Below are 14,240 nucleotides of genomic sequence, written 5' to 3'. Positions count from 1 at the left end.
CGAGACGGTAGAAATGGATATGTTCTTTGTGATTGTAAAGTACCTCTAAGATTTAATGGTAAATTTTATAAAACGACGATTAAACTTACTATGTTATATAAAGTTGAATGTTGGACTATAACTCGAGCACATGAATAAAAAATGAGAGTTGTAGAGATAAGGATGTTAAAGTGGATGTGCGGACATGCAAGGATAGACAGGATAAGAAATGAAAATATTAGAGAGAGTCGGGTTGCATCTATTGTGGGAAAATTCCAGAAGACATGTTTAAGATGGTACAATTATGTATTTAGACGATCAATAATACTCCAATTAGGTGATGTGAAATTATGATAAATTTGCAATCAAACGAGGAAGGGGAAGACAAAAAAAGACTTGGTTAACAATAATAAAATAAGATAAAATTTATTTAAATACAAATGAAGATATAGTAGGAGATAGAGCCCAATGACGTAGAATGATCCATATAGCCGATCCCACCTAGTGAGATTATGCTTGATTGTTGTTGTATACCATCTCTCTTTTCCATCAAATCTATTAGCCATATCCATTGGTTATTAATTTTATTCATCACTGTCTTCAGTTGATTTAATTTCTAACCTAATATCTTGATGTATCATTTTTTTTCTTTCCAGATATGAAATATTCCAACTCATGGTCAATCTTTACACTGAAAGATTTATTCAAATGCTTAGATTGCTTAGTGACAGAACAAATACATTGACAAATTTGGAGATATTGAAGGTACAAAGCTTGATGAGATTACATCTACTTCTAATGTATAGGCCTGTTGCCAAATGTTTGTGGTTCCTTCAGTTTCATATATAATTGATTAAATGTCTATTTGAATTGCCTTCTTGCAGGTAACTGGGTGGGTTGTTGAGTATCAAGATAATCTGATTGGCCTTGGTGTTGATGAATCCCTTTCTCAAGTATGCTCTGAAAGTGGTGCAATGGATCCACTAATGAATGCATACATTGAAAGGACACAGCAAACAACAAAGGTGCACTTTTCTGCTTATTGGGTGAATACTATTCTTGGGAGAAATTTAGTAATGATTTTTCTTCTATAGAAATGGTACACAAATATTCTCGAGGCAGATAAGGTACAACCACCAAAGAAGACAGACGATGGTCGATTGTATACACCAGCCGCTGTTGATTTATTTAGAATCTTGGGGGAGCAAGTGCAGGTTGTTCGTGAAAATAGCACTGATATCATGTTGTACCGTACAGGGCTTGCAATTATTCAGGCAAGTAGTTTAAATCATTAGATTGGTCAGATTTCGATTTATATCCCATATTTGTATTAATACATAAAGAAGTCATACGATGTGTACATATATATACAAATTTATATATCTATCTGTCTGTGTATATTACTAGAAAATTCTATATATCATGTAAGGAAACAAAAGAGCGAATTGTTTTAAAATATTAAATTAACTAACTCAAGCTTCTAACTAAATTGTCGTTTTAGAATTTACTGTTAGAATTGTTGATAACAATTAGAGTTATGATTAGTTATAGGGTGTTACGGATTATATGCTAGATTTTCATTTAATATTTAGTTATACGGCATTATGGATTAAGGTTCAAAATCTCTAGCCATGCTAGAGCTTCTTGTCTTTTGAACATGCCATCACTGCAGTTGAATCATAACTGTTTCACTAACGAAATATGATGATCATTGTTTTTTGACTTCTCTAAGAACTTTTGTTCTTTGCCACTATTTTCTCTAGAAATAATTTAGGAAAACACTTTTTTTTTTAAAAAAAAAGTTAATGCATTTAATTTTTTTTTAAAGGAAATAGGAAAATCAGGAAAAAAATGCTGGATAATTTCATCCTAATTAAATGATACAGTATAATTGTAGGTGAAAACTTGTGTGAAAATAAACGATATTACATATAGCTTATTTTAGAAGCATGGAAAGCAGAATATATACGGGATAGAAAGGAATAATTTAGTTTACGAGGGAAATTAACCAATGCTCATTTTTATGTTCATTTTATCACAATTAATAAATAGGTTTTAGTTTTTACAATTGCCTTGACTGAAATAAGAGCTCGGACAATAAGACAAATAGTTCTCATGGGCCTATTATGAAATATGAGCGCATTATTATAATGCTAAATTAGATGTGATAGAATTTTATTAGATTTGCTTTTGTCAGTCACCTTAGAGGATGAAAATGATGGAGATTATATTTGGTTTGCCCTGTAGAAGGTTTTGACTGTTTTTCCATGTTCTTTTGATATACTCCTTTCATCTCCATGCTCTTTATTTTTTCTTGTATTACTTCTGTAAAAAATCTGATTTTATCTTTTTCTTTATGATTAGGTTATGCTTGATTTTCAAGCAGCAGAAAGGCATAGGCTTGAAGAACCAGCTTCTGAGATTGGTTTGGAACCCATATGTGCCATGGTTTGTGTTGCTTAAATATCTTATCTTTCTTCTTAATTGTCAGTAGAACTGACGTATCCTAGGTTTTGGTCATTTGCAGATCAACAACAACCTGCGATGCCATGAACTTTCGATGGAACTCAGTAATAGCATAATTGAAGCTCTTCCACAGAACTATGCTGAACAGGTTAGCATGAGTAAATTTTACTTACTCCACTGAAATAATTATTTATATTGTTTTTGCATGATCTGATGATCCTTTCATGTAATTGCATTAAAACTAACTTGTTGGTATATATATTGTTTTGAAAATTGTGCTTGTCCTGCAGGTGAATTTTGAAGACACTTGTAAGGGCTTCCTCGATGTTGCCAAGGTCTGTGAATTTAAGTTATGCAATTCCATGATTTTTTTCTCTAATTTTATATTTGAAATATCATATGGATCATTCTGAAATATTTGTTGTGAATTTCAATTAACCACAATTAATTGAGCTTCAATGTTATGCATCGTAGCTTATGATTAAAAGGGTCTCATTTTTGTTTTTAACCATCTATTCGACGACACGTGCAAGTATTCAGATAATTAACATATGAATGAGGCAAGCCATACAACCAATCATATTACTTAAATTGATAGAGTTTTCTCACAATTTTCTGTACAAGCAAGAACTTACTGGTAGAAAATAATTTTTTTTATTAGTTGTGGCATCCAATAACCTATGATTCATGTTTCTTGAATTCTATAATTTCGCAGAGATATCTTGGTTAGTTTTATAATGATTCGGTGCATTTTTCACGATGAAATTTAATTAAATTCTTTTCTACCTTGCTATTTCCATCAATCTTCAAGAAACATGTAATTCCACCCACCACCCACACACGTGTGAGACTCTTCCTTACCTACCTCATGTGGTTCATCTTACCTCCATTTTGAGACTAGATGCATTGAATAGCGAGTCATTTTTCATTTATCACGTGCTTGAATTTCTTTGAGTGCTCAGTGGGAATGATAATAACAGTCAGATCACACAATAACGACACCATAATTTACTTGGTTCATAGTCTCCAAGATTGCTAATCCAAGGCCTAGAGTCTTAGCGATACCAGCATTAATTTTCTCTTTATTGGACACCTTTCGGAGGTAGAAAACCCTCTTTCAACGGAAATCTTTTATAGATTTTGAGAAGAACAGCATCAAAGACAAGAAAAATCTCTTAGGAAAAAAACCCTCCTTTCTTCTTGCATGAATCAAGGAGAAGGGGAGGTGTTCTTCTCGAAGCTCTCTGCTTCAAAACGAAGGCTGATGCAACATTTATAGGATCTTCAAACGAGTATGGTTGCTTCAAACTTGCAATATATAAGTCGACTGCGTACTATATTTGACAATTAATTGACTGTTGAACAAAATTTGAAACTTTGAATATTTGATTAATACCTGCCTAAAACTGAACATCAGTCGATTGTTACACACTTACCAATCTAGTGATAGCGAGCAATCGACCGCCCAAAAAGATGGGGAGACTATTGTGTAATTGTGCCCTTAGTGATTGGAATCATGAATTTTGATATTTGGCTAAAGAGTTTAAGTTAGGATTTTTTATGTATTTGATGTGTATGAAGTTGTGTTGGACTTGGTTGAAATAGACATGGAGACGACTTGGTGTGACAAACGTTGATGATGATTTGATAGCTTGAGGTCTATAAGATATCAATTATAGGTCATCTAAGGAACTATGAGAGGAGTAGTATTGAGATGCTGTGGAGCTGGCGGAGACAAACTACGTAGGTGAACTGTTAAGGATGACATGTGAAGCCAAGCTCAGTTTATGCAAGGGATGAGCAACCTAATGGGTGATGGAAGATGACCTTGTGGTAAAGACAAAGCTGAAAGGTACCTCTTAAGTGATTTGAGAGTAACCTGACGAGTTAACATATTTGTAGCTGGGATAGGGCAAAAACTTAGGCAAAGACTTGACCATTAGGATTGTAATAGTAGACGATCTAGCTGATTAAAGTTAGTCTTCAATAGACCAATGATTGAGTGAACCAAGTAAACAACTCAAGTTGATTAGCCAACAAGCAGAATGTTTAAGTTCATGGTTGAATCAACTGGACAATTGACCAACCAATCTAGAGTTGGTTAACTCATAGTGTCGAAAAGCAGGAGAAAGTCGTTAATCGGACTAGGTAAAGCGGAATGATCTAGTGACCCATGGGGTACAATAAATCGATTAATAGTGGAAGTAGTCAATTGAGGTAGGACTTGATATAGAGCCACAGGATAATAAGTGAAGTTGAAGATGAATAAAACCTATAAAAGGACTAAGGGGAGCACTTGAAGGTTAACACTTACTACTTACTGCATATCTTTCTCTTTCTGATGTCTTGAGCTCTCTTGTTTACTCATTATTTAACTCTTTAGCTTCTACTTATTTGATCGATCACTTTTAACATTTACTACTTGCTGCATATCTTTCTATGTCTACAATTATTTTAGTATGCAGTGGAATATCAAACAAAACACAAACATGGAGCAATGCTAACACTAATCTTTTATGTGATTCAGAATCTCTAGTTTCTACTTCACAATGTATGATTCGTCGATAAGTCACTCCTAAAATCTCTCTATTTTTTCACTTTCTCAAATGCCTTCTGAAGATGGAAAAACCTATTACAATCTCCTATTATTTGTGAACAAGAAAAAGAAAATACAAAGATAATGCAATGAATTACAATAAGAACAATCATAAGATTGGAGCTCTTCTTTTGGCTTGCTTTCATTTGTTACTTGTTTTACATTGCATTCAATTATTTAAGAATATTGTCAAAATCTCCTCATATCTGCCTTCTTGTTCTGAACAATTACATGTTATTTTCAGCCTAATTAGTCGATTGCCAATTTACCCCAATCTAATGATGTTGTGACGACTGCTCCAACCTTTTGTGTATTAATAGATAGCTAAGTCGGCTATACTTGCATCTATTCAACTTTACTTCTCAACTGATACTTGAGGAGTCAGTAGCTTAACTTAGTAGACCATCTGACAGCTTCTTCAAATCTTTGTTAGATCAATGGTCTTCTTTTAACTTCTTAAATAACTACCAATTAACTATTCTTGCCTTAGTTGATTATTTAGTCGACTAACCTGTGAATAAAAACATTCTATTTGTTGGCAAAGTAGCTTGATTCAACTTTCTAATCCAACCTTCGGTAGACTAGATCAATTCTAATCAACTCTAAGGCTGAGTCATTTCTTAGTGAAGTCTACCTAAGACCCAAACTATAAGTTATTCATACACTCTCATCTAACACAAACTTTCCTCACAAGAAGTGACACATCTAGGGCTTCCTCATCTTGCCATGACACTTTGCCTCTAGGACTGTTCGTGCCAAGAGACCTTGTCTCAAGAACTTCCTCTAGGCCTAGTAGCAGCAACCATGACCTATTAAGACTTCCCCTTGCTAAGAGGCCTACACTCTAGTATTTCATCCTAGGTGTCGATCAACCTTAATTTACTAGGACTTACACTTACCAAACCTTAAATCAACTTTAAACCGTCAAAACTTTCACTTACCAAGCATTAAATCCAACTTAACCTGCTAGGACTTCCACATGCCTAGCCTTAGGTTAATTGTGACTCGCTAAGACTTTCACTCACCCAGTGTTATGCCCACTTTCATCCACCAAGATTTCAACGTCTGCCAACACCTATTGAACTTTCTTTGGCTAACACTTGTTAAACTTCATCCATGCTAACACCTATTAAATTTCTCAACTACAAAGTGTCTATCAAACCTTGACAGACTAAGACTTTATCCATTGTTAAGTAACATTCACTCGACACCTACTTAACACAACATATAGGTTTAACACATTGTCTTAATTGTTAGGATAGGATTGAGTAGATTATAGACATGCTAGAGAGGGCCAATAACATCAAAGGTACATAATCGCTAACAGATTTTACGTGGTTCAGTAGCTGTCCATAGTCCTAATCCATAGTCTATGTTTTGTAGTGATCACTCCCAAAAAGTACCACTAACTTTCTCCTTCTTGGCCAAATTTCAAAGGTGAAGAACCTATTTATTACAAGAAAAGGATTATAAAAATATTAGAAAGGAGAAAATATATTTAATCATTCTAAGAATCGCTAGCCTTGAAGCCTCCCCGAGTAACTCCTTTTTAGTTGAGCGTGTTGTGAAAATAATTAATCAATAGTACTTACATCGAGCGTTGAGTGTGTTATGAATCCCCATTTAAATTTTCATCTTCAATGCTATAAATTCATGTTCAAACTCTTTGTATCCAGCATGCATTTGAGCTACCTTTTCTCTTTCTTGCATTGTGAAGGTGCTCAATTGATTTCATAGTAGTCTTTCCTTGCAAGCTTGACTTTTAAGGTTCCTTCATGCATTGTTGGCACTTTCTCCCATAATTCTTTAGCACTTGCGTACTTCTGATTTTGTGTATTTCTTGCTCTGGCTCAAAACATGCATTCTCAAGCGACAATTTTTCTTTTCTATCAAAGACTAGCTTTTTTTTCCTTTGCTTCTTTGTTAACCTAGACACAACACTTATCCATCATTGTCTAAAGGAAAAAATACCTTTCTTCTATAGTTATTGCCATGCTGTCATCGAGTCAGAAATAGAAAGTCATCTTCCTCTTTCATGAGCTAAAGTTCCCTTGAAGCTATGAAATTGAAAATTTTTCTCCAATCAATTGCTTTGTCAACAGTTTGAGAGCGTTCTTACTCTGCTTCCACTTGTTAAGACAGTAGGTTTGTCAGACGACTAGAAACAGCAGGTAAATAGCATTTATTCTTGCAATTAACATTTAAGAATTTTCTATTGACTTAGCAAGGACAATTAAATACAAAATGCAACAGAAATAAACAAGACAAGAAATCAAATAATAACACCTTGATGTAATATGGTTAATAACCCTTGTTCTTACTCTACGGCCGATAACTCTTCGGCAAGTTACTTCTGAAAGCCTACTAGCTCTTTCTCTTTATCAAACTTCTTTTGGATGTGGAGAAACCTCTTAAAATTCTCTTCACAAGATGAATGCAAGTAGAAGCTAAAGAGTTAACAGAATGAATGCACAAAAAAGCCTAAACGATGAGAAAAATATATAGTTAGCCTTCAACTACATTCATCTTCAACTTCATTGACTGTTCTGTTGTTCGGTCATCGATTAGTTGATTGGATTCACTATCAATTTAGTTGACTATTTTTCCAATTGCAACAGTTCTCAATCTGCGGTGACTACCTTAGTGAGACTGTTTTCCACCATTAGTCGACTAGTTTAGTGTAGCCCTTGGATCATGAGACCATTGTTGTTCTCCATTGTCAGATTAATGGTTATCTCCACCTTTTCGACTGAGTCAACAATTGACTGGAATTCCACTATCAGTGACAAACTATTTTGTTGACTCAGTCACAAACTGATACATTGAAACATTCTGTTTGTTAGCTAATCAAGATCAGCTTGAGTTGACTACTTGATCGACTTAGCCATCAGTCGACTAAAGACTATCTTTAGTTAACTAGATCATTAAATACCCTCTCCTAGATGCAAGTCTTTCAACTCTTAACTCATTTAAGAGTTACCTTGCGGCTTGTCTTTACCACTAGAACATCTTCCAGCGGCAGCAGATTATTTGTCCCTCAAATGCACAAAATCCTCAGCTCACTCCATGTGTCATCCTTTCTGCTTCGTTTGCCTCGTCTAGCCTGATGCTCTTCATCCCGCAGTCCCTCAAATATTCTATTATATCTTCTCAGATTTGTTACAAATCTTGATCCATCGAGTCATCACCAAGCTTACCCACGCCAAGTTGTCTCCATGTGTATTTCAACCAAGTCCTCCACGACTTCATATGTATATTAGATACATAAGTAATATTAATCCTAACTTAAAACGCTTTACCTAAACATCAAAAACTTACATTAACATGAGTGGTGTGCTCATGAGTGGTGTGTGAGAGGTGCTTGGCATGCGTCAAAGAATGGTGCAGTGGATTGTTGCCCAAGCTGCTCAGTGTAAGCGAGTGCTGCTTGATGGCAATTCATTTGGTGCATGGGACAAAAGTGGAATTATTGGCAATAGATAAGCCCTACTCTTTCATGTGAGGTGATGAATTTGGTCACATGTGAGAATCCAATGCGGAGCATAGGGTAATTGAGACATGGACAAAGGGAAAATGATCAAGACATGTAAGGGGGAAGATGATCAAGACATTTCTAAAAACCCTAACATAAAAGGGTGGCTCTAATAATAGGCTGCGTTTGGGGATAGGAAAGATCGTATTGCTTCTATCTTAGATCACTATATACCATTATATAGGATTAATGGCAATCTAACCCTATATATGCCAACGTGTGACTAAATCCACTATACAATAACCCTATTATTTATTACTCATGCTCTTATTATTGTCGAGATAAGTTAACATCACATCTTTATGAGCTGTGCTGCACTGTGTAAGAAATGATACACTACCTGGGATCTCGAGTTTTGTTTATTTTATATGGGTATGTGTTGACTTTTTATGTCCCCATTTACACGCTACTGAGCAAGTAGGGACATGTATGTGGAAGACAATATAATATTTTTAAGTTTGTGTATAAAAGATGATGATAGAATAAAAATGTAAATGCTTTGCATTATTAGATGATGGCTGGTTCTCAAAGAAATTAGCTAGTCTAATGTTTTTAAGTTTGTGTATAAAAGATGAAGACAGCATAAAAATGTATACCCTTGGCATTATTAGATGATGGTTCTCAAAGGGATTAATTAGTCTAAATAGACTGAACAATTGGTATGGCCTTTTCGACTTACTATTTTTTTTTTCATTATACATGTTGATGGATTGTTAATTGTATGATAGTCGTTGGAGTATCTTGCATTTACATGTTTGCTTTCTTCTTATTGGTAACACTGAAGGAAGCCATCATTCAAACTGTTAGTGTAATATTTGAAGATCCTGGTGTAAAAGAGTTGCTTGTTAAGCTTTACCAGAAAGGTATGTTTTGTTGTCTTTTGTAACATATGAACTCATCTTTCTTAATGTACATTGTATTAGTTTGGAGATATGGCCCGTCACTCTTGCCACCATCATTCAATGCGCCTTAATGTCATTAAAATTTATGGTGTATAGTTGATTTTTGGTTGTCCTTTCATATCTTGCTTTCAAGACATTATTGCATACAATCTACATATAGTTTACTTCAATTATTACGCATCATTTCTTTTAAGTTGTCTGAGTTTTTAGAAAATTGATCTTGTATAGTCACATAATTCTCAGATTTCATTGAACAAGTGACACCTTTGATAATCTGTGATATGATCCTAATTTGGTGTTTGTTTTCATAACTTTCTAGTCAACTCTCTTTTATTAGCTGATTGATATGCCCACCACAAAGTTGCTTTTGTCAATTCCAGATTGGTATGAAGGCCTGGTAACAGAGTATTTAGTCGCAACATTTGGTGATTATTTTGGAGACATCAAAATGTATGCCTTCTTTTTCTTGCGGATTATTTAGGTGGTATGGTTCACTGAATTATTATTTTTATTGTTTAACCTATTCCTGACTTCTTTTCCGCTGCATCTGTACAGCTTTATGTCAGTTTAACAATTTTATTTGTTTATTCCTATCCAACTATTGAATTTCAAGGAAACTTTCTATGGCATATCTGAGTCATGCCTTTTTCTTTATGCAAACTAGTTCCATTACTTAGCTAAATTCTCTAGCCAGTATTATTTATCGTACAATATTCACAGAATGCTATTTTTCATGATGCTGTTTCCTACTATGGCTCACAAACAATACCTCAGTATTGCCCATGAATGATAGCCAATCATCATTTCTGATCATATCTATGTGATTCTTTTTGGAGCACCTCAGGTGCAAATACGTACCTTTTGACTTTGTCCACTTTGATGCAGTAGAACTTGTTTTGACTTTGATTATGCACAAAAACAAATTCTTCATGTTTTATATGTGCTTACTCTAGAGTTTGCTCCCTTTTTAAAATTAAGCTTGTCTTTGTTAGGTATATTGAAGACAGATCATTTAGGAGGTTTGGGGAAGCTTGCCTAGAGGAAACAATTGTGATTTATGTTGATCATTTGCTTACACAGGTTGCACCAATATGCTCTATTAGATTACTTACCATAGTACTTTTTGTTAAATTAGATGTGATCACACTAATATCTTACAAGTATTATGATTGCCTTGATAGAAAAATTATATTAGAGAGGAAACTATTGAGAGGATGAGACTAGATGAAGAGGTCCTTATGGATTTTTTCAGGGAGTATCTCAGTTTAACAGTATGTATTCTGTTTCTATGTACTTTATTTAGTTTGTTCAATAATAATCTGTCACCTTTCATGTAAACTTTTTTTTACATGTTATCATTTTGGTTTATCTGATTTTGTCTAATCATACTTATTTCTCTGCAGAAAGTTGAAAACAGAGTGAGGATTCTGAGTGATCTTAGAGAGCTGGCTTCAGCTGAAAGCCTGGATAGTTTTACCCTTATATACACAAATATTCTTGAGCATCAGGCAGATTGCCCAGTAATATTCTCATCTAATCATTTTTATCTTAAAATTTCGTACTTGAATTGGCAATTGTTATGCCATTTATTAGTAGTTCAAACTAAGAGCTTCTTGGAGTTTTGAAGTTAGAATTGTGTCCTCCATGTAGCTATATATTTCTTGTACTTATATACATTTCATGCAGGCTGAAGTTGTGGAAAAACTTGTTGCATTACGAGAGGGTATTCCACGGAAGGAAGCCAAGGAGGTAATAATCTTTTTCATTTTTATTCTGATTATTTACTTAGTCAAAAATTGTGCACTCATTGTAATGACTCTGTAGACAACCAGAATGAACTATTTGTCTCATGAGCAACCTATAATTTCAAGTTTGTTATCTATCGGTTCAATCTATATAGCATAATTGTAATATTGAAAAGTATCAGTGCTGGTTCTGTCTAACTTTGTTAGATATGAAAATCCTGATATATCCATATATAGCTGGTTATCCAAAATATGTCACAATCTGCTAGCCCTAAACGTGCATTCGGTTTTTACTAGCTAGAGCTTTGAAAATATAATACAAGTTCCATACCAGAATAAGATTTCAGGATCATTTGTCAAGATTCACATGTTAAATATATATAATGATTCAAGGTGGTAAGATGTGTTTGCTTATTTGTCTAGGTGGTGCAAGAGTGCAAAGAAATATATGAGAACTCACTTGTAAACGGTAACCCTCCGAAGACAGGATTCCTCTTCGGTAGGGTCAAGTGCCTGGCAGCACCCAAAGGCTCAATATGGAGGAAGCTTGGTCAATAAGCATTAATGGTTGCATGGAGCCACTTCACCATTCAACTTAATAGCTACTGTAGTATTCTTTTATGCTAATTCTTCTCAATCTTTTTACACTTCATTCTATGCAATTTTCCGATGGCATCTCATCTGAATATTTGAATGTCTGCTGCAAATAGAAATATTAGTGACAGTTGTAATATTTCATTGACCAAAGTTTGTTGTACCTTGTAAACTGTGGATATTTAGAAATCCAAAGATGATGCATGCGTATTTTTATTGATAGATTAACTGATCTAGTCTGTTGGTCACTGGCTTCATATTGAAGTAAATTTAAATCCAAATATAGAGAAGTTATTATTCTCTCATGCTTCTAAGTTTAGTAAACTTTGTTGTTATAAAAAAGCTTACTTGAAATCTAGCTTTATGACTTGTACATTTCTACTTAGTCAACAAGGGCGTGGAGAAAAGTGTTCTCTTTTAGCTTTGTTGGTCTTACAATCATGACACACAAACCCTCGGGCTCTAGGGAGGTTTACCAAGTGCCAAAGGTGTGACGCTCGGATGCATGACACATGGTGGGGCTGATCTCACCAAGGCATCAATGGTTATTAGGGTTTCAGGGCATTCTGGTCGATCACATTGACTAATCTGGTCTACCAAATCTGATATTTTGATTAAATGATCAATTTGATCAAGTCTGATAGGTCAAAATTAAGGTTAAATGCGTCTTTTGCTTAACTTAATTTGTCAACTTTGGTCAGTTAACTAAGTTAGGCCAAATTTGGTTAAATCAAGTGTCCAATTGAGTATTATATAGAATACAATAGCGAATATAGCAAAGATAGTTTTTACAAAATATTTCTTTTGAAAACTTCCAATTGACTCAAACTTGTTGTTCATGAATTAAGCAAAACTTCTGGTCAAGGTTAGTCATCCTAGTGATCAATGTTTGTTTATATCTTGGTTCATGTCGATGAACAATGATAAGCATCTAGAACCAAGGGTGATTCCTAGCATCTCACCTCATCTACATGTCTTAGTATACAATCAAGTTAGCCTTAGGTTTTTATGAGATGCAAATGACTTGTCTAAATCTTTAAAGATCATGTTGTTCTATAGTAATTCCTACTCTTAAGTACATAATAAAAAAAAAAAATGAATCTATAAATATTAAAAAAAGGAAGAAGTAGAATCCCTAGCCTATTAAGTTCATTCCTAGTTCTTTTCAAGTATACTTAAATCAAACTTAGTTAATGATTTTGTAAAAATGTCTGATAGGTTAGATTTAGATTTGACATAGTCAAATGCAATATCTCTTCTTATAACATGGTCTTGAACAAAATGATATTTAACTTCTTTATGTTTTGTATGTACTAAATTTTTTATTTAGTTAATTATGCTAATGTTATCATATAACACTTTGATATTTTTGTAATTAAGTTCATAATTTTTAAAAATTTACATCATCCATAATTGTTGAGTTACACACTCATCCATTATAACATATTCAACTTTCATAGTGTCCCCTCGGGGCGGTGCGATGGTTAAGACATGGGGAGTTGCCACATGAGGTCTTGGGGTCGAAACTCGACGTGACCGAGCATAACCTCCCCCATGTCTTGGCCATTTGCACTAATGGCTAGTAGTCACCCGTGATTTACCTCCTCCGTGTTGGTCTAGAGACGGGTTGGCGGGGGCGCTGGGGGCGAGCGAATCGTCTTTTGCCACATATTCAACTTTCATAGTCGATGGAGCAACGTAGTATTGCTTATGACTACTTTAATTAACTAGTGAAGAGCCTTGCAATTAGAAGCTCCTATTAGTATTTTTTTTTTATTCAACTTGCAGCACATATAGTCAATTAAAATACCCAATTAAGTTAAAGATTTAGTCCTAATGTACCATAATCCAACATTAAGAGTACCCTTGAGATATTTCAAAATTCTGTTAATGATAGATAAGTGGAACTCTTTGGCATAAGATTGAAATCTTACAAACTTATATACTATAAATAATATATTTGGTCGGCTAGTAAAAAGGTGTAATAGACTATCAATTGCATTTCTATAATACTTAAAATCTATAGGTTTTCCTTTAAGTTCATGGTTTAATTTTAAGTTTATAGTCATAGGTGTACTAATTTTTTTTAGCATTTTCCATATTAAATATTTTACTTAGTTCTTTAGCATACTTAAATTGGTGAACATGGTTACCTTGTTTAGTTTGTTTAATTGGGATTTCTAAGAAGAAATTCAATTCACATACCTAACACATTTTAAATTCACTTTTCATTAAGTTAATAAATTCTTATAAGAATTTGGTGTTAGTTAAATTAAAAAGTATGTCATTTCTATATACTTGTGCTATAAAAATATTATCATTACGAGTTTTAATAAATAAGGTTGGGTCAACTTATCCATACTTAAATTCTTTAGAAATTAAGTATATTAACAACCTTTCATACTATTTTAGAGAGATGATTAGGA

General features: G+C 33.9%; 1 protein-coding gene across 1 annotated transcript; it reads left to right on the top strand.

Moving 5' to 3' along the window:
* Nucleotides 1-586: 586 nt before the first annotated feature.
* LOC122005195 (exocyst complex component SEC6-like) lies at nucleotides 587-12,036 on the top strand. The gene is made up of 13 exons (XM_042560143.1): nucleotides 587-744; nucleotides 864-1,004; nucleotides 1,074-1,253; nucleotides 2,344-2,427; nucleotides 2,507-2,593; nucleotides 2,736-2,780; nucleotides 9,358-9,436; nucleotides 9,856-9,925; nucleotides 10,468-10,555; nucleotides 10,657-10,746; nucleotides 10,879-10,995; nucleotides 11,162-11,224; nucleotides 11,644-12,036. The coding sequence occupies exons 1-13, from the start codon at nucleotides 655-657 to the stop codon at nucleotides 11,776-11,778; spliced, it is 1,269 nt and encodes a 422-aa protein (XP_042416077.1). The 5' UTR covers nucleotides 587-654; the 3' UTR covers nucleotides 11,779-12,036.
* Nucleotides 12,037-14,240: the final 2,204 nt, after the last annotated feature.

The sequence above is a fragment of the Zingiber officinale genome, chromosome 7B, assembly GCF_018446385.1.
Source record: "Zingiber officinale cultivar Zhangliang chromosome 7B, Zo_v1.1, whole genome shotgun sequence".
Classification (NCBI taxonomy): domain Eukaryota; kingdom Viridiplantae; phylum Streptophyta; class Magnoliopsida; order Zingiberales; family Zingiberaceae; genus Zingiber; species Zingiber officinale.
This window is presented reverse-complemented; position numbering and strand designations above follow the sequence as displayed.

Coding starts and splice junctions, on each gene's coding strand:
- LOC122005195 (XM_042560143.1), top strand. CDS start 655: ATGGTCAATCTTTACACTGAAAGATTTATTCAAATGCTTAGATTGCTT. Junction 1,005..1,073: donor GGACACAGCAAACAACAAAG/GTGCACTTTTCT, acceptor TTTCTTCTATAG/AAATGGTACACAAATATTCT. Junction 9,926..10,467: donor TATTTTGGAGACATCAAAAT/GTATGCCTTCTT, acceptor TGTCTTTGTTAG/GTATATTGAAGACAGATCAT.